This window comes from Fukomys damarensis, unplaced genomic scaffold (genome assembly GCF_012274545.1).
Source record: "Fukomys damarensis isolate Sample0158 unplaced genomic scaffold, DMR_v1.0_HiC HiC_scaffold_2, whole genome shotgun sequence".
In the NCBI taxonomy this organism is placed as follows: domain Eukaryota; kingdom Metazoa; phylum Chordata; class Mammalia; order Rodentia; family Bathyergidae; genus Fukomys; species Fukomys damarensis.
Window position 1 is genome coordinate 27001438 of NW_022900914.1, and position 26317 is coordinate 27027754.

The 26317-nt window shown below is 45.3% G+C and overlaps 1 protein-coding gene across 3 annotated transcripts in view; it reads left to right on the forward strand.

The window, feature by feature from the left end:
- The window catches only part of Ston1 (stonin 1), a 49444-nt gene that overhangs the window by 15056 nt on the left and 8071 nt on the right, over positions 1 to 26317 (forward strand). For 2 of the 3 annotated variants that reach the window (XM_010615803.3, XM_019206294.2), the window contains exon 2: positions 19964 to 21937. In XM_010615803.3, the coding sequence (XP_010614105.1) occupies positions 19964 to 21937 (1974 nt within the window). Of the gene's footprint in view, positions 1 to 9871; positions 10036 to 19963; positions 21938 to 26317 lie in introns of those variants that run through there. The other variant, XM_033763944.1, reaches the window with a different exon arrangement.

Consider the following 26317-nt stretch of genomic DNA (forward strand, 5'->3'; position numbering starts at 1 on the left):
ATGGCAAGCAGCTGCCAAACTTCAAACAAAAGCATGGTCAGAATGAGCATTCAGGGTTTTGTTTTATCTTTAGAGGCTGGAAAACCTAAGTCAAATTGAATTCAGCTTGAACCCTTGTTAATCCTCCACGTGGGCATTTTTATGCCAGCATTTGCCAAGTCAGCTGGAAGTTGTCTCTGTAGACTGGGAATTTGACACCTGTGCGGGGCGCTCTAGGTGTGGGTTGGGTGGGCCTGTGCAGCAGAGAGGGTGGGATGGGCTGTAGACAGGAGTTTCCTGGCTAAAGTGGTCACATGGGTGGGAAGGGTGGGGAGGGGAGCAACCAGTTTGGGTCCTGTGCAGTGAAGAAGACTGCTGTCCTAGAGCTTCCAGTACTCGGGTGTGTGATTCATTTATTCAGGTCTTCTCTCCTCGCAGCTTGTTCCGAGGCCAAGCACCACAGCTCTCTAAAGCCTGTCCCTCCCTGTATGGTGGGCATATGAGGCTTGACTGACCCTGGACCTTACAGCTTGGGCCCAGCAAGCTAAGCAAAGGTGTTCAAAGGAGGGGCTTCATCCTGCTGGATGGTTTCCTTCCCTTCCTCCTAACAAAGCCTCCACCCCGCAGATGGAGTCTCTGCTCCCAGGTTCAGAGCCCATGTTTTGATGGAAACCCTGGGCTGCCTGGGAATCCATTTCCTTTGCCAGATAAGCTTCTGCTGTGTGTCCCCTTTCTTTTCCTCCCAGCTTCCCACCCTTGCCCTTTCCTCGGCTTACTTCTTGCCTCTCTTGGGAAGCCCTAGAGTCAGATGGAGGCAGAGCCAAGCCCATGGGTCCTGAGGCTGTAAGAAACTGGGATGAGCCAGACCTGGGCGGGTGTCAGGTTCCTTTACCAAACATTTCCTGGACCCCAGGCTCTGAGCCTGCACTAGAACAGGGGATCCGAGTGTAAGACCCCATCAGACTGTGTCCTAAATGAGGCCCCGAGATGCCCAGCCTGCTGTGCTATCAGGAGCTCCAACCTGGATTCCCGCCAGTCACTAACTGCATCTCCCCTGAGTTTATCATCTGCTGTTCTGTGTCTGCCAGGCTCTCTGGGTCCTGACATTTGCCTCGGGGACCTTGCTATGCTGTCCCATGGCTGCAGGGCCCACTGCTGTAGTTACCTTTTGTCACAGAATAATCACTCCAATGCTAGAGGTTTTCATCTGTGGGTGGATGGATAAACAAAACGTGGTATAACCGTATGATGGGACACTACGCAGTCTTAAAAAGGGATGAAATTCTGGCACAAGCTTCAACATGGATGAGCCTGGAAGACATGATGCTCAATGCAATAAGCCAGACACAAAAGGACAAATATTGTGGGATTGTCCTTGAAATGAGGCGCTCAGAGTAGTCAAATTCACAGAGACAGAGTAGACTGGTGGAGTAGGGGTGGAGACTGAGATGGGGAGTTGCTCTTTTATGGATGCGGAGAATCAGCTTAGGAAGACACAGAGGTGAAAGTGGAGGGTTGTGATGGTCACGCAACAATGTGAATGTTCTTAATACCAGTGAACCCCACACACACCCACACCATGTAGAGCAGTGATGGCAAAGCTTTTAGAGCTTTCAAGGATACAAACAGCTCGTGGTGGCACGTGTGTCATTGATTCACCACTGCTGATATAGAGGTTTGAGGCCACAGCTTCATATTCTCTCCTGATTCTGTGGATTGGGTGGGCTCAGCAAGAACCCCTGCTTTGGGTTCCTTGTGTAGTTCCAGTACGATGGTGAGGGGCCTGGAATCGCTGAGAGCCCCCCTGGCTGCACCTCCCAAGTGAGGCCTTGGTGTGGCTTCTCTTGGGTGGTCTCCCTGGCCAGCAGATGAGCCTGCTCTGCTTCTTAGAGCTGCAGGGCTATGAGAACAGAAAGGGGACATGCCTGTCATTTACAGCCTATCCTCCCCATGGTTAGTGTCACTTCTGCCAGGGCAGCAACAGGGCTTACCTGGATTCAAGGCCAGGGAGCCAGAATCTGTTCCTGATGGAGGAAGGGCAAGGTGACATTCAGAAGAGCAGGGCGTGGGAGTTAGTGGAGACACCCTGTCTTCAGAGAACCACTGGCCTGCAGCCTGGCTGCAGAGGTCCTGGAGTTTAGGCAGGAAGTGGCTTCTGGGAGGCATGCTCTTTCCTGAAGACCCCTCCACTGAAGAATGAGTCCTCATCAGTTGTTGGAGTTGAAAGGACCCTGGCAATCTCTAACACAGAGGCAGAGAGAAGCAGAGCAGGAACAGAACCTCCCTGAGCCTGGCCTTTTCAGCTCCCAGGCCTGATGGACAGCTGTAGGGACCTTGCCAAAGAGACCTCAGTGTGTGTGAGCAAGAGGAGGGTTGTGATAGAGGAGTGGAGGAGAAGAGCAGAACCTGGGGCAGGGGTGTCCGGTGGAGAGCAGCCAGTGCCCTGAAGTGGACTGGATCCACCAAGAGCACATGGGCCTTGCAGGACAGCAAGCTTCTTGGTGAGTGTGGGACATACAGTACTCAGAGGTCAGGGGAGGGAGGTCAGTCTACCACAGACTCAAGTATCTCAGGTTGAGTCAGAGTTCTGTAAATTTAATTTAAGTTAAGGTTTAGAGGGCCAGTGGGCAAATCCAGTCATTGGTGCCCACTTACATGTTTCCACTTACGTGTTCCAGGCTGTGCTTTATGTGCAAAATTCTTTTAGTGCCAAGATGCAGTAAAGCTCACAAGTATTTTGTGAGGACTTAGAGACATAACTGTTGTCTTGTGTGCTTATATCTGCATTTGAGGCCAAGATATTAGTAAGTGCTGCTTTTTAAAAAATAACTGGTTTGAAAATAGGACCTTCATTTAAAAAATGATTTGTGATCGCTCAAGTTGTTGCTTATTCATACACATATATATTTGTGGAATTCCGTGGGTGTGGCAGAGAGGACAGAAGCAAACAAGCTCTTGTTCTCTTCAATTCAGTAGACCATGCCTGTGTACCCACAGAGATGTGGTCACCATTGGCCAGGCCAAAAGTGCTTGTAACACGAGGGCACACACTCGTCTCTCACGGATTCTGAGGCTGTATCTCTGGCTTGTGGCCCTGTTTGGACAGCCAGAGAGGAGAACTGCCCCAATGATAATCAATGAACTGGATCTTGCGTCTGCTCCTCCCTGAGTTGAATGAAGTCAGATGGGAGGACTTCTTTCACACTGCTGGTAACTGGCACATGACCCACAGCGATGGAATACAATCATTCCCAGAATGCCTGATTTGCTGCCCACGTCTGCTCAAGCAGATGCCGCCTCCCCCAAGGCCTTCCCTGGCCCTGAGCCAGGGCTGTCTGTGATGCTGCCCACTCCCAGCCTCGCAGTGTGCTTTAGTAGGGAAGGATTGTGCCATTTATTCTTCATTTGTTGTTTCCTTTGGCCTCCTCCCCCAGGGTCGGGAATCCACAGTAAGAACCATCGGTTATTTTCTCTGTGCACTGCCATTTTACAGGTTTAATATGTGCAAGAACCTTATTTAGGCCGTTGGGCTGCTACAGTAAGATACCTTGGACTGGGTAGCTCATGAAGTTGAGGACTCAAGATCAAGGTGAGGGCTTGATCTGCTTCATAAATGACACCTTCTCATTGTGTCCTTCCTTACATAGTAGAAGGAGTCAGCAAGCTCCATAGGGCCTCTTTCCTATTCCTAGGAGTCCTCGTGACCTAATCACCTCTTAATACTATCGGAGCAGTGATTAGTTTGGACCTGGGAATTTGGGTGGAGAGGAGACAAACATTCAGACCATAAGGGTAACTGATGCCGCCCCCCCTACACCTGAGGAAACAGGCTCAGGGAATTGAAGTCACTTGCTCCATGTCACACAGTCAGCGGCAGGGCTGGGAATTAAACACAAGACTAGCTTCTGCTTCTGCCTCCACACCCATGCTAACTTGGCCTCCGTCCTCCGTCATCCCTGTGGTCTCCGTGATTCGTAAGGTGGAGTGCAGCGTGGTGGGGTTGCTCTGCAGCTAGTCCTGACTGAACAAGCAGTGTGTGCCCGAGGGTTTTGCACTAGAACATTTGCCAGTGTTGTTCAAAGCCCAGCATCCAAGGGTCATGACTTTTCTGGCAAGTGGTGGTCCATTCCAGTCTGAGTGAAGCTAGTTTAGCTTGTTTAGTGTGTGTGAAGAATTATATTTAGAGCACCAATTATTCTTTCTTTTTTTTTGGTACCAGGGACTGAACTCGGGTCTTTGTGCTTACAAGGCCGGCGGTGGAACTACTGAGCTAAATCCCTGGCCCCAAACACCAATTATTCTTTCTGGGCCATTTAGCTACTTGCCTCCTCTCAAAACACTAAAAGCAGTTCCATAGTAATTGAGATAAATTGTTTGACCAGTTTTCATAGCAAAAGAATTAACTTTAGTTATCCCCCCAACACTAAATAGTTAAGTCTGGAGAAACAGATGCTCTTTATATACTGTTTTAAACTTCTAAGACTTGCTGCTCATCTTCAGATGGGCAGCAGGCCCGTAGGGAGGGGAGAGAGAAGGAACAAGTTTGCATGTTTATTTGTTTTTTGTTTTTTGGGTGTTTTGTTTGGTACCAGAGATTGAACTCAGGACCTTGTGCTTATGAGGCAGGCGGCGGAACCACTGAGCTAAATCCGCAGCCCCAAGTTTGCATGTTTAAAATGTGTGATCTGGATCAAGCCACCCTCAGCTTTCTCCCACATCATTTTTATGGTTTCCTGGGAGAATTCAGACCCCAAATCCCGGAGCCACCATCGAACAACCCCAGGGCCCTGAGCCTGCCCACCCCGGGTGTGTGAGGAGACAATGCCCTTTCTCATTTCTCTCTCTCTCTTTCTCTGAGTCCTTGCTCTTCCCTCCCAGGAGCCCACAGAACACAAATGCCAGGGGCAACCTTGAAAGCAGGCCCTTGTCTGCCAGCCTCGGTGCCCGTGAAGGTCAGGGTGGGCTGGATTTTCCTGGGGAGTGGGAAGCCCTGGGCTCCTCTGTGCTGCTCCAAGAAGCGGGCCACTCGAGGGCTGCCACACAGCCGGGGTCTGGGTCTGGGTCTGGGTTGGTGGGCGCGAGCCTGACCTGTGTCTGTAGACCCAGTGCCCACGCAGGACAAGCCGGCCGTGGTTGCCCTCTGCTTCCAGACCAGCTTCAGACATTGCCCTGTCTCCGCTGACCTCATCATGAAGCCCCAGTCTCCCTGGCTCTACTCTGGCTCTGCATCCCTCCAGACCCCGACAAGCTCCTTCCACCTCTCCGGGGTTGACCTGGCCTTCTCTTGTGTCTTACTCCTTTCCTTTCCTCATGTATAACGTGACCCAGTCCCCACCTTCGGGTGTCCTGTAGCTTTTTCATTTTTCTTCTGCATTCACGCTCCCCAGACCCCAGTTTCTAGCCCCTGCCTGTCTTATGTGTCTGGTTTCTCTGAGATTCTGTTTTCACTTGGAGGTACCTCAGACGGACCAATTGTGTAACACAAGGCCCTCTTCTTGACTGTCTCTGGGGCTGTGCTATTCAAAGTGCTAGATTCTCTTTACCGTCATTTAAGTCTTCTGACTTCTAAAAATCCCTTTGTCTGCCCTATGTCCTGTTCTGACTTCTGCCTTGTTGGTCAGCATGGTGTAATTAATGGAAAGGGCTTGAGACAGGCGTCAGTTCTGACAGCACCATTTTCAGGTTGGGCCAAATTTCAAAATCTGATTCATTGTCTGCAAAGTAGTCAGGCGCAGAGGGGGGACTCTGGGCTTGCCCCCCGCCACTCGCCAGCTCCTCGGCCCTCTCAGCATCAGCACTGCTCCCAGTTTGAGCTGGATCATTCTTTGGAGTGGGGCTCTCCTGTGCACTGGAGGAGCTTAGCAGCATCCCTGGCCCCTACTTTCTAGACGCCAGTAGCACCAGACACCCCTGGTCTGACAACCAAACAGTGACTCCAGACACTCCCCTTGTCCCTGGAAAGGCGAGTCACTCCTGGTTGAGAACCACTGGTCCAGAGTGGGGCTCAGTCTTGGGTTGTGGTTAACAATCATGGACCCAGGTTTTCAGTCACCACCATTGGTGTAGAGGGCTGTGTCACTTTTAATCCCTCCTTTTCCTGATTCTGTTTAAAGTCTCCTGATGCTGTGCTGACTTAAGTTGTGCTGTGCAGGGTGACGGCTATGTGTGGAGACATGGGGTGGAGGAGACAGGCAGGGTGCACGCTGGGCATCTTACAGCATCCCAGGGCCCCATGTTGTGGGAGGGTGCACTCCCTCTTTGGGCTCCTTTCCTTGGTGAGGCGAGACCAGGGTCTGAGAGTGCGAGGCCTTAGTCCTGACAGAGAGACAGTGCAGGATGCCCTGGAGAAGAAAGCCCTTACATATTTGCTTTGGCCAAAGGCAAGAGATCATTCCAGCCACGGCCTACGTGGAGCTGTGTCCCACTGTGAGGACTGCTTGCGTTCTAGGGAAAGTACCAGTGCCTGAAGCTTGTCCAAGAAGCCATTGCAGGCTGGGCATGGTGGTACACACTACCACACAGCTACTCAGGCGGCTGAGGCAGAATGATTGCAAGTTGGAGGTCAGCCTGGGCAACATAGTGAGATCCTATCTGAAAATAAAAGTAAAGGACTTAGGATGTCATGCTGTGGTAGCGCCCTTGCCTAGTATGCACAGATCCCTGTGTCCGGTCCCCAGAACTAGGGGAGAAAAAGCTGCTATGGTCCCAGAGTCAGACAGAGAACTTGAGGTCCTGACAGAGAAACTGGCAACATAACAAAAGAGCTGCAGTGTCCAGAGTTAAAATGACTGTGGTCTCTAGCTGCAGGTTACGGTGTTCTGAAGCACACCTGCCAGTGGGCTCTTGAGGAGAGCTGTGAGCTTCTCCCTCCTGCTAGTGGCTCGTGAGAACATTTATGTTGGCCGGGAGGATACTTGTCAGCCCTTTCCCCGAGGACTTCCCCGGTGCATCCTGTCCTGGGTCATTTTTCCCGTACCTGTTAACTTCTTTCCATTTTGGGAGACACTGTTTTCCAGAACTTGGTGACTGAGCCAGGGTGTTGGCATGGTAGCGTTCTGGTGGGGGCCTCTGACAGGCCGCAAACTGCTCACTTCTCCTGAGTCTTCAAAGAGCAGAATGAGCAAGTGCCCTCTTCGTCCTCTTATAAGGCACTAATCCCATTCAGGAGGGCTTCACCCTCCTCACCTATCCCACCCCACCCCACAGCTATCGCTAAACACAGTCACATTGGGATGAGGGTTGCAACTTGTGAATTTTGTGGGTGCACAAACATTCAGCTGGTAACGGAGGAGAAACCCATGCAAGGGATTAAGGTAAGATTGCAAGATCAGATCACAGGGCCGTGCAGAGGCATGGTCATATGAGGTGTGATTGAAAAATATGGTATGTGTTTAAATTAAAACATTGATTATACTGAAAGACATTGCTGTTAAGCCTCCCTGTAGTCCCCTCATGTCGATCACACTTACCCTGTTGTTCTTTCCACTGTCTGAAGCAGTTCTGGAAGCTGCCTTTTGTGAGTGTTTTTAGCTGCATTGCTGGGGCTACATCCTTGTCCTGAATGCATTCAAAACGTTCCTCTTTTGTGGTCATTTTGACTTTGGGGAAGAGTCAGAAGTTATGTTGTGCCGAATCTTGTGAATAAGGTGGATGAGGACATTTATGATATTTCTATGAGCCTGCCTTTGTGTTGGATGGCATTTGGCCGCAGCATTCACCGTACAGTATACTTGATCATGCCTTGTAAAGACACCATCTGTAAATTAGGCAGAATGGAGACACAGTTCTAGAAATGGATTTATAGAAAGTTAACCTGATGTTTCTTCCAGCTCCAGAGTTAGGGCTCTGTAACTTCCTTTTGAGTAGAGAGGATGTGTGTTCTAAAGGCTACAGGAGGTGCAGTAGGGAAATAGAAAGGGAGAGGAGAGAGGAAAAACTAGCCTAGAGGGGTACCTATTATGGGCACTTTAATATGAGGGAAATATAAATATTACTGTTCTACAGATGAGGACACTGAGGCTCAGAGATCACTGTTTACTTATCAAGTTTCTGTAGCTTCTACGGCAGTATTAGGAACATGGTGTGGATACTTCATAAAATGTTGTGGCAATTGTAGTGAAATTTTAGGACTGGAAGTATGCATGAGGCCCTGGGTTTGATCCCCAGCACCACAAAACAAAACCAAAACCAAAAACCAAAACAAAACCTAGAACGCTTACTCAACTGAGTCTTCGCTCACATAGAGACCCCCTCTGAGGACTGGCTGGCCTGGTTGCTCTCTGTCATCCTCCTGTCAGAGATAAACATGAAAGTTGTGAGGAGAGATTTTCTCTGGTAATGGCAGCTGCCATAGGGAAAAGAGTCCGTATGAAGTGCTCACCTTGGATTTGTGCAAAGAGAGAAGGGCTCCATGGAGTCGGGAAGTGAGGATTGCACAAAGAGGGAAGAAGGTGGGTCAGTGTGGACCCTGCTTGGGTGTGCAGCTTGGCATTTATCCAAATTAGTGCCCATCCTCCTTCTGAGCCCAGTGGGTACCCTGTTGGTCTCCAGGCGTTGGCTGAAACAGTCAACTCTTTAGGCGGCCATGCCTTTTGTCAGGTGCTTTAAGTGGGCAGTGTCATCTGGGACTGGGCCCTGAGCCGTTAGCAGCTTTGGTTTGTGTTTGCTCAAGTGTTTATAGGTCAAAGCTGACAGGTCTGTTCAAGAAGTAAACTCTGGGTCCGCCTGGAATTCAGTCACATTTTGAAATTATGGAAATGGACACATTATAAAACAAGTTTAAACAAATAACAAGGACCCAAATTCATGGTGGAAAATTGAAGATTAACTGTCACAGGAAGGGCCAGGGCAGTTAGTTGAGCTGGAACCAGTGCTGGTAAGATTTGAAGGCACAGACAGATTATGCTGAGGTTTAATATTTTACAAATAGTATTTCCTGTCACATAGCTGAACTAAATACCACATGTTTGTGATTATTACAGGCTGCAGAACATATGTGCTAATAGCATGGCTCATGCATCCTCAGTCCTTCTGCATGACTGAAACATAAGGCTTTTTCATTTTCCTCAGTCTTATGTTTTCTTTCTGTTTCAAGCTTTTACTTTCTCATTAAAGGGAAAACTTCTGTAGGAATAATACTTGAAATATTCTCACAGCAAAAAAAAAAAAAATGTTTTTTTGAGACAAGGTTTCTCTATGCAGCTCAGGCTGGTCTTGAACTGAGTATGTGCAGCAATCCTCCTGCTTCAGCCTCCTGAGTGTTGGGACCACAGGTGTGGACCACCACTGTCAGCCTGGAATAGCAAAATTTAAGAAGATTCTTGGGCTGGGGGTATAGCCGAGTGGCACAGCACCTGCCTAACACATTTGAGCTCTCAGGTTCGATCCCCACGGCCACACCCCAAATATTCTTCACCATGCATTTTTTACACATTGTCTCACCCCACTTTTGGCTTTATTTGCCTGATTTGCATCCTGGAGAAGCAGTGAAGATAATTGGATTGCAGCCCTCCAGCTGCACCAGAGAGGATGGAGGCTTTGCACATGCAGCTTGTCTGGTTGCTGAGTTGCCCAGGGGAGTCTGGCACCACAGGAGTCTGAGAATTCCACATTCGGGGAGCAGCCAGTGAAAGTACATAGATACTGAGATGAAGGCATTCTTTCTCTGGATTATGCAGCATTGTTACAGAGCAGAAAGTCATAGGCATAAAAGACTAAATCAGCCTTCTGCAAAGGCCAGCTTGTTCCTGTGAGTCCAGATGTGTTCCTGAGGCTTGAGGAGGATTCAGCCCAACTGGGACAGTTGGGTTGTGGCAAAGGCCAGGAGGCTTTGATAGGCTTGGTGAGGATTTCGAAACTTTGCCAGGCACCTCCTCAGCACAGCCCTCCCTCAACATCTGGCAGATAGAGAAGAACCAGATGTGAGGGACCATATTAGAGGATGTTCTCCACAGGCACGCACTGAAGCGGGGAAGACGTCTTCGAATGCAAGCAACCTGGAATGCTGCTTCTCTAACCAAATACATCTGATCGGATTTCAAAAATCCACAGGAAAAGGTAGAACTTTGTATGTATATTTCATTGAATCATCTCTGAAAAAATAAAAAACAGCAGGGTAGAGGAGGTTGGAGGTTGATATGGGAAGGAGGAACTTAGGCAATGTTTGGAGAATCCAGCAGTATACCAAGACGGCTGTGAGGGGAGAGGGGGCACTCAAGGCACCTGCAGGACAACAGTTCCAAGTTGGTAGAAGCATAGAAGAGCCAGCTGAGGCAGACAAGGGAAAAGAAACAAGGCAGGCTGTTGTGAAATCCATTCTCACAAGTGACTGGAATTGATGCTGGGCTGTTGTTCTTGAGCAGCCTTGAGGGAAAGCGGCCCACAGTTTGTCTTTCCCACAGCCTGGGGTCCAGGGCAGATATGTGTGGTAGGCTTGGTGGAGAAACAGGTTCTTCTCTGATGAGAGCAGGCTCTGTCCTATTTAGACAATTCCTGCCTCCAGGAAGGGATAGTTCTAGTTTGGTGCTGTTTTCTTAAATAGGAGTGGTGTGGCAGAGAGTACTCAGAGACGGCAGGACACGCGACACCAGCAAGTCATTGATATTTTCAGGACCCCTGGGTATTGGACTCTGGGATCTGATAGACCTAGTCAGAGTTCAGGTTTTGCTTCTTACTGGCTCTTTAGGTAAGCAGTTTAACTGCTCTGAACCTTGTTTCCTCCTTTTACCAAATGATGAGTTGTGAGTATTAAATAAGGCTATGCACATCCAGCCCCTGGCAAACCAGGAGCATATACTGATGGCTAAATGCTTGTTAGTGTGGGTAATTGAGCACAATCTCCCCATTTTCTTTCTAACTCAAAGTCAGTGGTTCTTTGAACTGGGAAAACAGTGTAGAGATTTATTTTGCAGAAAAGCAAAAAAGACAATTACTTAATAAAATGTATTGTGAGGTTCAAAATTTTGTCAGGCATTTATAGGAAGCATAGAAAATGCCTTAAAAAGTAGTGATTCCTTCTTGACAAGACTTTACTCTGACTCTTAAAGAATGTATGACATTTACCCATGATGAGTAGAAAGTTTTTATCCACAGTTCTTTTTGGTGAGACCATTTTTCGTACCAGTGCTTCTTATTCATAAGGCTTATTTTATTGCTATCTTTGATTTACTTTTTAAGATAATATGGAGTCAATTCATGATCATCTCCGTAGTATTCCTTTAAGAATGCTGATATTTCTCAAGTGGCAGGAAGGTGTAGTTCAGGAATGAGGGCAAGCCCAGCCTCTTTGTGCTTGCTGTGGCCTCGTCATCCTCTCCTGCTGCTGATCCTCTGAGGGTGTGTTTTATACTCCCATAAATGGGGATGGCTAACTCTTGCCCTGTCCAGGAGAATGTACTGTGCTTCCAAAGGCCTTTCCCAGCTGCTGAGGTCTAAGGCTGAAATCAGTTTCCTACATCCTTGCTATTCCCACTGTGAACAGGCGAATGTCTACTCTTAGTTCTTGAACTCAGTATGTTCTTTCATTTTATCTTTAAATTTTAGTTTATTAGGCCAGGTTGTCGTACATACGGGTGTGCAGTTTATTAGATACAGGTGTGTAGTTTACCTTCCTTGTGTGGAGTTGGTACTTATACATAGAACAGCCCAATTCCTTCTTTACCCCATCCCTTCCTTCCTCCATTTCCCTCTCTTGATCCACTTTCCCTTTGAGAAAGATTTACCTTCTCACTTCCTATTTTCTATCTTCTACTTTGTTCTTTACTTTTGCTCTGGGGTTCTCATAGAAGAGAAATAATGTGATATTTAAGCTTGAGTGTCTGATTTATTTCACTTAACGTTATGGTCTCAAGGCGCATCCATTTTCCCACAAATGACTCAGTTTTACCTTTCCTTATGGCAGAGTGGTACTTCATGGTGTGTAAACAGCACAAGTTCTTTAACCATTCACCTGCTGGTGAACATGAGTATGCGTGTATCTCTGTACTATGATGTATTCCACTCTTTCTGAAAGATGCCTAGAAGGGGAATAGCTGGATCACGTGGAATTTCTATTTTCAGTTTTTCACAGAATCTCCACACTGATTTCAGTAGTGATAGTACTCGTTTTACATTTCCAACTGTGTAGAAGATGAACTCAGTATATTCCGATACTGCTTTCAAAACAGGCAGCTATAAAGAATAATTAACCATTTTAAAGGGAAGCAAATATTCTCCTTAAAAATCTTCCAATCTCAGAAGTGGGTTTCAGACAGTTCCACGGTAATACATCTTGGACTTAGAGTCCCCTGGGGGACAAAGGTCCAGATCTAGGCATAACACTGCTTGCATTGTGGACCGAAACATCACAAAACACAAGGGGTTTCAGGAGGTGTTCCAGGAAGACTTTTGTGTCTCTGGAGCTGGACTCTGGAACAGATGACTGAAGGGAGATACCTGGCCCTGCTATGGGCCTTCGCATCCCTCCTGGGACCCCGTGAGCTTTGGACAGGCAGGGTCTTGGCTCAGTGGTGACACCGTTTCCTGTGAGAGGGTGAGGAGGGAAGGAGAGCAATGGATGGACCGGTCCTATTTGTTAACTCCAGGCCTGCTGGTGGAGCCCTGGGAAAACAATAGAAAGATATCAGAGGATGGGGGTGACAGAGGTAAGGGAGAAATGGAGGGGAGTGTAAAAAAGCATGATAAAGAGAGCGCAGCTAGGTGTGGTGGTGAAAGACTATAATTTCAGCACTTTGGCAGGATGGAGGCAGAAGGATCACAAGTTTGAGCCCAGCCTGAAGAACTTAGTGACTCAGAGAGACATTGCTTAAAAAAAGGAAAAGGGCTGGTGATGTATCTTAGTTCGAGGCTCTAGGTTTAATTGTGTGTGGGGGGTCAACAAGAGTATTAGAGGAGGGGAGAAAGAGGAGTCACTGAGGGCAACAAAACTGCCCCTGACAGCGGAGCCTGAGCCTCCACTGCTCTGTGCAGAACTGCATCAAACTCCTGCCTTGGAGGCAGGGACAGAGGTCTGGGTTCTCATTGGACACAGTCCCCAGGCCGTTTGCGTGAGTGAAGCTCTCATCATGGTTGCTGAGTGCCCTCTGGGAAGACTCCTGCATGAATTTGGGGTTCAAGGTTGCTAATTTTTTAAAAGTTGTGTTTTTAAAAAGTTTAGGGACATTTACAAATTAATGGGATTGGTTTCCTTTGGCTTATGAAGTTAAGTTTGTCAATAAGCAAAAATTAAAGAAATTAACACCTATGTTCCACTCTGCAAAGCAACCAAGGGGAAAGGAATGCGGCAAAGTGGTGTAGGTCAGAGAGTATTTGGGCTGAAGCAAAGTGATTTCTTCCCTTGATCATCTCTCTCTTATTATTCCTTCTGAATAAATGCAACTAAAATAAGTATTTGCATGATCTGATCTATCATCTTACATACAGAACTGTTTTGGCTGGGTTCCTTCTAAAGAGGACGGGATGAGGACTGTCCCCGGCCCCCAGGTGCACTGCTCTGTCTGCCCCAGGGGAGAGGGCTTTGTGGCAGCAACAGTGAAGTGTTCTCCGAGCCAGCAAGCTGCTGCTCTGCAGTGTGCCTTTGTGCCCTTGGGTATGTGCAGATGCCGCAGTGACAGCAAGGGCCAGCCGTGATCGGTCCTCACCAGAGCCCTAAGCACTTGACCTCTTTAGCTTTGGCTTTTACTCAAGCTTGAATGATTGCATTGGTTGATCCTTCCTTATCCACAGGGAGAGGGCTGGAAGGAGAGAAATAGGCCCTTCCGCAAGCATTGTTCCACTGAGCTTTAAGTTTTCACATCAGTAGACCTTCTGCGGTTTTATTTTCTTTCTGTGGATTACTTGGATGCATGGTTAAAAACCCGAGCACTAAGGCCCACGAACTTAGAGGTAACAGAGTTTCTGCTTTCGACAAAATTTTCAATCAGATGTCAACTACCGTAGAATTGTTTTAGACTAGGGAAAGACCCCAGAGATTACTGTGTGCAACCACTGATTGTCTTCAGGGCCTGCACACACAGTTAGCAAGGGACAGAGCAGGGCCCAGCATTCAGGTCACCGCACCGGCTCACTGCTGTGCTCCGTACAGCTCATCACCTCTGGTGTCACTGAAGTAATTTCAGTAGTCTGTGTCCTGTCAGACTGGACTGAAGTGACCTATGTTCAAATCCCAGGTCTTCACACACTTAGGTATTTACTCGAGCAAAGCGATCACACACAACTTGTATACAGATATTCTTAGGAACATTATGTATAAAAGCTAAAAAGTGAAGCAACCCAAAATGTCTACCAACTGGTGAATGAATACACACGATGTGGAATAGCCACACAGTGGGATGTGGTTCAGCCGTAAAGAGGAATGAAGCGGTGAAACGTGCTGTGTTATGGCTGTGTGTAGATGTCCCCTGCAGAGCCTCATGTGGTTTTAGGTGGGGCTTTTTCAGAGATGACTGGATCTAATGTGTGAGGGTGGAATAGATTCGTGGTGCAGTGGTAGGCTCAAGGGCAGTAGGATTAAGGATGTGTGTGCTGCCTGCTCTAAGTAGTCTAAATAAAATAAAAGAGGCAGAAAGACACTGTTAGGTTCTCCCTTGTTGCTTTTGCTGCCTTCCACTGCCCTGAACTGTTGTCCCTCTGCCACCCTGCCTTGCATCCAGTCAATTATGGACTGGAACCTACAGACTGTGAACCAAATAGACCTTTTCCCCTTTTACTTTGGCTGTTGAGTATTTTCTCTCAGCAAAGAGAGGAAAGTGACTAATGCATGCTACAACACAGATGAACCTTGAAAAGGTGGTGAGGGAAAGAATCCAGACACAAAAAGCCGTATGTCGAATGATTCCACTTCTATGAGGTGCCCAGAAAAGGCAAGGTCATAGAGATAGAAAACAGATTAGTGGCTGACAGGGCCTAGAAGAAGGGGCTGGGGATGGTAAGGGAGCGCTAATAGGTGCAGGGTTTATTGGAGTCAGGGGAAGAATGTTCGGGAATTAGGTACTGATGCTTGCACAACTCTTTTGATATACTAAAAACCCACTAAACTGTACTTTTTTTAAAGGGTGGATTTTATGGTGAGTTATATCGCAATAAAGCTGTTATTTTCTTAAAAGCCTGATTCTATCTCTTACTGGCTGGGTTAGTCAGTGGAGCTACACCCAAGGAATCTCAACTATGAAACAGGATTAATAATAACATACTTCACAGGTCATTTTGATAAACAAGATCATGAATTTCAAAATGCTTCTAAACTATAAACCTCCTGTCATCTTCGTCTGCCAGTGGGTTATTAAATTGGATGTTTAGTTTTTCTCCTGTGTTTTCCATAGCACTAGCAAGGTCTGGGTACCTAGTAATTACTCAGCTAAAGACTTAGTGATTTTTTTTTTCTCGTCCTGGGGATCAAACTCAGGATCTTGCACTTACTAGGCAGGTGTGCCACTGAGCTGCATCCCTGGCAAGACTTAGTGATTTAATGATTAAAAATATTACAGTTTTTCTTTTCAATTGTGGTAAAACCCCATGAGATCTACCTTTTTAACAAATGTTGAAGTATACGCTACAGTATTTTTAACTACATCCACATTACTGCACAGCAAGTCTCTAGAGCTTTATCCTATGCTTGGATGAGACTCAATACCCACTGAACAGTGGCTCCCCATTTGCTTCCTCACTAGCCCCTGATAACCACCATGTTACTTCTGTTTCATGAATTTGATTACCCTAGATACCTTGTATAAGTCTTTCTGTGACTGGCTTATTTTGCTTATTATAAGGTGCTCAAGGCTCATCTGTGCTGTAGCTCAAGGCTCATCTGGGTCAGAATTTCCTTTCTTTTTATGGCTGAAGAATATTCCATTGTATGCATATGCTATGTTTCCTTTATGCTTTCATCTATCAGTGGACATTTGGTTATTTTCACCTGCTATTATGGATAATGGTGCAGTGAATGTGGGTATGCAAATAATCTTTCACGATCCTTGTTTTCAATATTTTTAATGATACTATAGATTGAACCTGGGGTCTTCATGTTAAACTACATCCCCAGCATTTCATTTTTTTAAAAATTTTGAGACAAGGTCTTACTAAGTTATAAATTTGCCCAGTCTAGGCTTGAACTTTTTATCTTCCTGTCTCAGCCTCCAAGAGATCACAGGTTTGTATCACCATACCTGGCTCCTGTTTTCATTTCTTTTGGATAAATACCTAGAAGTGAGGTTGTTATTTAGATCATGTAGCTATATCCCATACTGTTTTCCACAGTGTCTGGACCATTTTACATTCGATATTGTGCAAGCTTCCAATTTCTATGCGTCACTGACAACACTTGTTATTTTCCTTTGTTTGCTTAGTTTTATCATGGACGTTCTAGCAGATGTGAGGCGATAGCTCATAGTTTTGATTTGCATTTCCCCAGTGATGAGTGATGGTTTGCATCTTTTCATATACAGGTTGGCCCTTGTATGCATTCTTTGGAGAAATGTCTAAGTCCTTTGCCCATTTCTAAATTGAGATGTTTTTACTATTGAATTGAGTTCTGTATATATTTGTATTATATCCCTTCCATGTATGGCTTGCAGATATTTTCTCCCATTCTATTTGTTTCCTTTGCTGTGCACAGCTTTTTGACTTGATGCAATCTCATTTGTGTGCTTTCAGTTTGGTGCCACATCCAAGCAATCTTTACCAAAAGCACTGCTGTGAAGATTTTCCCATGGTTTTTTTTCTAGGAGTTTTACGTTTTTAGGTCTTATACTTAGACTTCTATCCTTTTTTAACTTGATTTTTGAGTATGACTTAAGGGTCCAGTTTCACTCTTGTGTGTGCATTTCATTTTCTGAATACCTCTGCTGACAGAGACTATCCTTCCCCCAGTGTGGAATGTCGGTACCCTTGTCAGGGATAATTTTACAGATTTCTTTTCGGACTGTATAAAATATAATCTATTACTTTGGTTTCTACGTCTGCCTTGGTGCCAGTATACTGTTTTGATTATCTGAGCTTTGTAATATCTTTTGATATAAATTACTTGAGTCCTTCAGCTTATTTTTCCTCTAGAAAAAAAAAAGACTATTTGGGAATTCATTCTGGTTCCATATAAATTTTAGGATTTTTTTAACTTCTGAAAATATGCCATTGATAGTTTGATAGAAATTGCATTGAATCTATAGATTACTTTGGGTGGTATGGATGTTTTTAACAATTTTAAATTTTCCAATCTTTGAACAAGTGTTGTCTTTTTACTTGCGCCCTGTTTAATTTTTTAAAGGGACATTTTATAGTTTTCAATGCATATCACTTTTACCTCCTTGGTTTTTTTTTTTTGGTTTTTTGAGACGGGGTCTCACTGTGTAGTTGAGACTGATCTGGAACTCACTATGTAGCCCAGGCTGGTCTAGAACTTGCAGCAATCCTCCTGCCTCAGCCTCCCGAGTGCTGGGATTACAGGCATGAGCCACCACTCCCAGCTCCTTGGTTATTTTTATTCCTAAGTACTTTTTTGATATTTTTGTGCATGTGATTATTTTAATTTCATTTTTAAATTGCTTTTGTTGGTGTATGGAAATACAACTGAACTTTATATGTTTATTATGTGTCGTGCAGCTTTGCCTCGTTTGCTTTTTAGTTCCAACAGGTGGTGTGTGTGTGTAATTTTGAGGGCTTTCTATGTATAAAATCATGTCATCTGTAAACAGAAATAATTTTAATTCTTCCTTTTGTTAACATTTATTTATTTATTTGCCTAATTTCCCTCACTGTGAATTCTAATGGTGTTCCTGATCTTAGGGTAAGTCTTTCAGACTTTTGTTGTTGAGGATGATGTTAGCTGAGGTAATTTTTTTCTATTCCTGGTTAGTCAAATCTTTTTGTCATGAAAGGCTGTTAACTTTTGTCAAATGCTTTATTTTGTCTGTTGAAGTGATCACCTGAATTTTGTCCTTTGTTCTGTTAATGTGATGTGTTGTATTGATTGATTTTTGTATATTGAGCCATCCTTGCATCTCAAGGATAAATCCCAGTTGGTTATAGTATAGGATCCTTTTAATTTGCTGTTGAATTTGATTTTCAAATACTGTATTTTATTGCATATTTTTGCATTTCTGTTCATGTGGAATGTTTACTTGCAGTTTGCTTTGCTTTGCTTGGGTATCAGAGTGCTGCCCTTGTAAAGTGAATTTGCAGGTATTCTGTCCTTTTCAGTTTTTTTTTTTTTTAAGTTTGGAAAGGATTGGGGTTAATTCTTCTTTGAGTGTTTGGTAGAATTCAGCTGTGAAGCCATCTGGTCCTGAACTTTCGTTGTGTTTATTACTAAACCAGTCTTCCTACTATTGATTTGTTCAGATTTTCTTTCTTTGTGATTCAGTATTGGTATATGGGCTGCCAAAGGGACACTGTGATGCAGGGTTGGTAGGTTGTATGTTTCTAGGAATATATCCTTCTTCTAAGTTATCCCATCTGTTGCATGTAGTTGTTCATACTATGGATGCATTTATGGCTATAAACTTCCCCTTTAGTATTGCTTTCACTATAAGTTTTGTTATATTTTGTTTCTCATCATCATGTGTCTCAAGATAGTCTCTAATTTCCCTTTTTGTAATTGTATGAAGATACAATTTATCCATTATTTGGGTTATATATTGCTTCATTCTATACATTTGTGAATTTTCCAGCTTTCCTTCTGATTTCTAGAGTTTAATTCCATTGCGGCTGGCAAAGATACTTGTCTGATTACAGTCTTCTTAAATTTAAGACTTGTTTTGTGACCTAGTATACTCTGTTCTGGCAAATATTCTGTGTGTGCTTGAGAAGAATGTGTATCCATTCTGTGACAGAGGAATAGAATGTTCTGTGTCTGAATAGGTCCATTCGGCCTACGGTGTTGTTGCAGTCCTTTGTTTTCTTATTGACCTTCCCACTGGATGTTATATTTGGGATATTGATCTCTCTGAATGATTGGCTATTGCATCCTTCATTTCTGTCAAGGTTTGCTTCATACATTTTGGTGTTCTGATGTTGTGTTCATATATATTTATAATTGTTACATTTTCCTTGTGAGTTGACCCTTTTATCATTATAAAATCTCCTCTTCAGTGTTTTGTAACAGTTTTTGACTTAATTTTTTTTTTTTTAATATAAGAATGCCCCCTGTGCTAGCTTTCAGTTACTATAAGAAAATACCTGAAGTAATCAACTTAAAAGAGGAAAGGCTTCTTTTGGCTCAGAGCTGTGGAGGCTTCAGTCCAGGCCCATTGGTCTGTTGCTTTGGACCCGTGGCAGGCAGCGCCATCTTGTGGGGCACATGGAACAAGAAGCCATTTACTTCGGAGCTTGTGTGAGAGAGACAGGTGGGACTTCAGAGCCCCTTCAAGGGCACACCCCCTGAATCTGACTACCTCCTTCCCGGCCCCATCGGAAGGCCGCACCACTTCTCAATGGGGCTAGGAGCTGAGGGCCCTGCCTCAACACGAGTGCCTTTGGGGATACTCCAGATCCCCTCTCGGTGCACCCCCCCTCTTCTCTATTTTGGTTTCTATTTGTGTGGGGTATCTTTTCCTGCCCCTTACTTTTAGTCTTTGCATTCTTAACCCTAAAGCGAGTCTCTGGTAGACAGCACCTACTTGGATTATTGTTTAAAAAATGTATTCAGCCATCAAAAGAGTTCTTGTTTTTTAAGTATTTTTTCACATTCAGGATATATGTGCGCTTTTACATCTAAGTATTTCTCAGAAATAAAGAACTCTATTTTTTTTTCCCTTTTTGCAGTACTAGGAATTGAACCCAGGGCCTTCACACTCAACTACATCCTCAGCCCTTTGTATTTTTTATTTTGAGACAGACATGGTCTAACTAAATTGTCCAATCTGGCCTTGAATTTGTGATCCTCTGACTTCAGGATCCTAAATAGCTGGGATTACAGACATGTGCTAGTGTGCCAAGCAATAACTTTCTTTTCCTCTTTACTTTGTGCTCTTGTTTTCTCTTTCTCTTTTAACAGAGACAACATATCTGATTCCTTGGCAAAACCACAACATAATCCTGAAGATGTGTTCCACGAACCCAAGCAATTGGGTCACTTTTGATGACGACTCTGCTTTTCAGTCTCAAAAGTCAAGGAGTTTCCCTCTGGAGAATCAAGGTGTCTGTAGACCAAATGGGCTGAAACTGAACCTTCCTGGCCTCAAAGAATTCCCCAGTGGATCATCCTCGACCAGCAGCACCCCTCTCTCCTCTCCTGTTGTTGATTTTTACTTCAGCCCAGGACCGCCAAGTAATTCTCCTCTTTCTACACCTACCAAAGATTTCCCAGGTTTTCCTGGTATACCTAAAGTAGGGACTCATGTGCTTTATCCTATCCCAGAATCTTCTGCAAACAGCACACTCACACCAGCAGGAGCAAGTTCTTCCTTATTGTCTGCTAAACCAACCTGTTTATCTCAGGCTTTCTTACCCAATGACCTCTCTTGTACAATTCCAGCTGCCGCAGTAGGTCTTCCAGATGAACTTTGCCCTCAGCAGGCTGAAAACGCAGGGGTCCAAAGTGATGCTTCCCAGTTTCCATATTTTCAGGAGGCCTGTGCATTTTCAAGTCCATTTTGGAAAGAGGAATGCTGTGCTTCTCAGTTCGCCTTTGACCCCTCAAGAAGCAGAAAGACGATTTCACCAAGAGACAAGGGGATGCCAATGGATCAAAAAAGCCTAAATAAATGTTCACTCAACTACATCTGTGAGAAACTTGAACACCTCCAGTCAGCTGAGAACCAAGACCCTCTTGGCAGTGTGTCTATGCAGTGTCCCTATGCTGAAGACTCTGCATCTTCCTTTGTCCCCCACACGCTCTTCAGGAGTCAGCCCAAAGCTGGATGGTCTTTCATGCTGAGAATTCCCGAGAAGAAGAACATGATGTCTTCCCGTCAGTGGGGACCAATTTTTCTGAAAGTTTTACCTGGAGGAATCTTGCAAATGTATTATGAGAAGGGTTTAGAGAAACCATTCAAAGAGTTACAGCTTGATCCACATTGCAGGCTTTCTGAACCCAAAGTAGAGAACTTTAATGTGGCAGGAAAAATCCATACTGTGAAGATTGAACATGTGTCTTACACAGAAAAAAGGAAATACCATTCTAAGATGGAAGTAGTTCATGAACCAGATGCAGAGCAGATGCTGAAGTTGGGGTCTCTGGAGTACCGTGACTTCCTTGACTTTCTGAGTACTATGGAGGAGGAGCTGATGAAGCTGCCAACTGTTTCAAAACCAAAGAAGAACTATGAGGAGCAAGAAATTTCTCTGGAAATTGTGGACAACTTCTGGGGCAAAGTCACAAAGGAAGATGGGAAACTGGTTGAAAGTGCCGTGATAACTCAAATCTATTGCCTCTGCTTTGTGAACGGGAACACGGAATGCTTTTTAACCTTGAATGACCCTGAGCTGCAAAAGAGAGATGAATGCTGTTTTGAAAAAGATCCAGAAAAAAAGTGGATTGATATTCTTGACTATCATTTGCACAAGTGTGTGAAAGGACAAGAATTTGAGCAAACTAGAATCATTAAGTTCGTGCCTCTGGATGCCTGCCGGTTTGAGCTTATGCGATTCAAGACTTTGTATCACGGGGACGATCTTCCATTTTCTGTGAAGTCTGTGGTAGTAGTCCAGGGGGCGTACGTGGAGCTTCAGGCCTTTGTCAACATGGTCCCGTCCCTTCAGAGGCCATCCCACACCGGGTCCTTGAGGTGCTGTGACAGTGTAATGATACACTTTCCTGTCCCATCTCAGTGGATCAAGGCCCTTTGGACCATGAGCCTCCAGAGGCAGAAGTCTCTGAAGGCCAAAATGAACCGCCCATCGTGTCTAGGGAATTTACATGAACCTGAATCTGAACCTGTCATTCACGTCACTGTGGGGTCAGCAAAATATGAGAGTGCCTACCGGGCTGTGGTGTGGAAGATAGAGCGGCTTCCTGATAAAAATTCAAGTAAATATGCAGCACCTATATTGATTTTCATGGGAAACAGCTTAAATATTTTCCCTCTCATCCTGGGGTTGAAACCAGACAGAGCCAGTCAGATGGTCACTTGTCAGCTGAGGTTATGCTTACATAGACAGGTAGGAGAGCGACATTTAGTCAAACAGCTGGTTTGTTTCCTTTTGTGCCAATTTCGACCAGATATGTTTAACATTTTACATCTTTTTAATATCGTAAGAATTACAATCCTAGGCTAGGAATCTGTTGTGGATGGCACTAAGGGAGAATTTTTTGGATGTCTGTAGTTGGCCTTCTAGATATCAAGCTCAGATATTAAAAATGTGTTTAATAAAGCTTAGGTTCCCCAATTTAGCTGTATACATCTGCCATCCATGAATATACTTAAACTTTTTTCTTTGTATTCTCAGCTGATATAACTTATTCTTTAGGTTTTGCTTCTTGATTTTTGAGAAAAGACTGACTTTCATTTTTACTCAACATAATTTTTGTGTTAATTTACCCATTTGACCAACTTAACTTGATTTAGGATTAGGTAGATACAACCTGAGCATTAAAAATGCAGTTAATTTTTAAATTTTGCAAAGGAAGTTCAGAACTTTAAAAATAATCTTAACATCATATTTATTTTAGAAGAATAAGTTAGTAGATATAATAAAACAAAAAAGCACATTTTGAAGTGAAAGCTGTTCCTGTTAATGTTGAGGTTTTTTTTTTTCCTAATGGAAACCTGGACTACAGAGGTAAATTTGGAGCAGGTTTGGGGAATCATTCACTCATGTCTTCACTGGGCACTCACTGTGTACCAAGTGCCACATCAAGTTCTGGGGATAAAGATGGATGAGAACTGATCACTGGCTCCTAGTAGTTCACGGTCCCTCTAGTCCTCCAGAAGAACTTAAGATTATCTTAGGCTTCTCCTGGCCATGGACTTCAGATGAAGTATTTTTATTGTGGGTGATGCCAATGAATAGCAGTGTTTCTCAAACCTGACCATATCTTAGAATATCCTGAGGGCTTTTAAATAATCTCCGTGGTCAGGCTCCCTCTGTGCCAGTTAAATTGGAGCCCCTGGGGCGGCGCTTAGGGTACGAGGAGGTCTGAAGACATACCAGGAGGATCTCGCCTGCAGCCCGCATGGGACCTCTGCCCCCATGAAAGGGAGATGGGGGAAGGTTGACGGATGTCAGAGGAGGTGGCCTCAGGACAGTGACAGACTGTGTATGGACTTGGGGCTATGAGAGGACTGGGGCGGGTCAGGGTGTCTGTCTGGCTTGGGTGACTAGAAGGGCAGTGGTGCTGTTAGCCAGGATAGCTTGGAATGCCCTTGTGTCTCATCCCTAGCCTTAAGTGTGTTTCCCAGCCTGCTTACATGTTGGAGTCACAGAGCAGAAAAACATACAGGTTGAGTATCCCTAGTCCAAAAATCTGAAATCCAAAATGCTCCAAAATCCAACAATGTTTGAGCATTGACCTGATGCCATAAGCAGACAGTTTCACACGATGAAACTCTGTTTTATGTACACAACTATTAGACTATTTTATTATAAAACTACCTTTGGTCTCTGGGTATAAGGTGTATGTGAAACAGACATGAATTTTGTGTTGAGGTGTGGGTCCTATCACCAGGATATCACATTATATATATGCAAATATCACAAAATCCAAAACCAATTCTGAAACCTTGTCCTGAGCATCCCCAATAAGGGCTACTCAAGCTGTATCCATGCTTGGGTTGCATCAGCTTCTGGTCTGACTCTGGGGTGAGGCCTAGTGGTTGGTGCTTGTGAAAGACACTCCTAGCAGCGCGGGCAAGAGCTGCTAACCTGGTCACTGTCTTGTGACATTGCTCTGGCCCCAGGCAGGTGCCATCTCCCTGCCCCACGTGTCCCTGTCATTCTCTGTCATTCTCCTCCCCTGGTCTTTTCCAGCAGTTGAGTTGACTGAGAATAATGGCCAGAATAGACATTCCAGAGAGACTGGCCTGCTGGGCTCTTCCCGCAGACTCACGGCCCCAGGCACACTTGGAACCGGGGTTTACAAGGTTCTGGTCAGCTGCACAACGATGATGCACCGAGCAGATCCTTTGGGGTCAGAGGTGCTTTGTACAGATTGGTTTTAACCCCCTGGGGGCAAGACACAGAGGTGGGCACTCCTGCGGTGTCTCAGCACTCTCCCCAGACTCTGCATTAGGGGGTGGGAGGGTAATGCAGAGAGCAGGAGGCTGGCTCGCTGCCTTCTAACCTCCCTCTTCGGATGAGGCATGGAGAGCAAAAGGAAAGTTGGGACCGAAGGGAAATCTTTGTCAAGGGCAGTGCTTCTTAACCTTTGCAGGATGGCCTTGGTGAAAGGTAGACTGTACCAGCCTGTGTTTCCATCTCACTGCTGTGGTCCTGGGGCCACACACCCTGCAGTAGGGCTGGGTGCAGCACGTTTCTCTAGGTAACTGTCAGATCAGTTGTGTGTTTAGCAAACAGAGGATTTTCTTCAAAGAGTGCCTTTAAAATATTACCCTCTTCAGCTCAGTTTCTGAAAAACTTGCACTAATGGAGAAATACTTTGGACATGGAAACTGAAAGAAAAATGAAGTAGTTAATTAAAATTTTTGCTTTGCCTTTCTTCCTGGGAATTTGGGAGCTCAGGCTGGACCTGTGATGTCAGGAGACGTTGGAATCACTAGGGGTCCCTTAAATGGCTCTTAAATAGTACCTCGTCAGTGCTGAACGTTCCTTTTTGTGTGTGTGTGTGTGTGTGTTTTTTTTTGGTACCAGGGATCGAACTCGGGACCTTTCACTTGCAAGGCAGGCGCGGTGCCACTGAACTAAACCCCTGGCCCAGAATGTTCCTTTAACAGCTACATGGGCACGTTTTTCATGGTGCATATGGTGCCTGGGCAGTCAGTAGCTCGTAGTCTTCATCCTAGGGTGTGAAGGGCAGTAGGTCATCCATCATTCATACTCAAGTGTGAAGGATGACAAAGCAGGAACCACCCAGGAAAAAAGAGAGGAAAGGGAAAAGAGAGAGAGCGTGAGGACTCAGTTAGCCAAAGGCGGTGTAAAAGGTGGCCCGGAGTTGGAGAGGGCAGTGGCTGTGGTGGAGAGGCAGTTCTCTTTCAGTTCCCGCTTGTCCTCCTCTCCTCGTTTTTCTCTGCTCTGCGTCATCGGATTTTGGCTGTTCTTTCGGCCTCCATTTGTGCCGTCCTCTTGCCGTTCATTCCTTCGACCTTCGGTAGTTCAGTTTCAGATGTGAACACTTCCTGTTCATCAGGGATCTGGTATCCACCGGACAGACCCGAGGAAAGTTTGGATAAGCATTTCCCATGCTACTGAAGGATAACAGTTGCCGAAGCCCAACGGCGCCCACTCGTGGTCAGCCCTGAGACGACAGGATTTTCCTCTTTCATTTCAGGAAAGGTCGTACAAACTAAGGGGTTTCATTTTGCCTCTCATCGTCCCTAGTTTTACGTTCTTTTAACATGAATGTAAATGGAGGTTCAATGTGTATATTTTATTCATATCCATTCATGCATGTGACAAGTACGGGTTAAGTCTCAACATGCTGGCTTTGTGCTGCTGGGGACACGTGATACTTTTAATTATAGGACTCAAAGTCGAAAGAGAGAATGTGCTAGTAATCACGGCAGAGTTTAGAATTTTCAGGAAGTGTGAAAGGAAGATTCTGTTTTATCTTCAACCAGCTTTTTAGAAAAACAGGCAGAAAGGTTTTGTTTTTAGCATTTTTGCAGTGTTAGGCCTTCAACTTGGATTTAATTTTTCCTTCAGTTTTTGTGGCAAAACTTCCCCCAGTCTTTTCCTATGAAACGTGAATATCAAATTCGATCATCTCCAATATCATTTTCAACTCTAAACGTGTAGTGTTCACAGCTCCTTTATTAGCTCAATTCTAGTACTGAGATGACGATGGATGGATTTCCAGCTGCGTGGCACTCGTCAGAGTAATAACACGAGCAGCAGGTGCCACCGTGATCCGCTCCTGCCTGGCCCTGTGCTTAATCCTCACCACGGCCTTAGCGGGTCGGGTGGTCACTCTTACCCTCCTTTGCAGAGGGAAGCTGAGACTTGAAGGTAAGTAGCCTCAGTGTGCACCGGGTGTGGAGGTTGTGTGCCCCCTCCCTGGCCTGGGGAGCCCCGGGTTAAATGTGAATGAACTTGCTGCCCCTGAGGTTGGGAAAGGATACTGGATGGAGGTGGGGGTCTCGGTGCATGTGTGGGATGAAGTCATCACCTGCCTGCGGTGCTGTAGGGGGCCAGAACCCCTCTGAGGCCACTGTGGTCGACCTTACGTGCCAGTGGTAGAAATGGCTAATGAGCATCTGTTGGCTAATTGAGGGATGACTTTTACAGCTTGGAA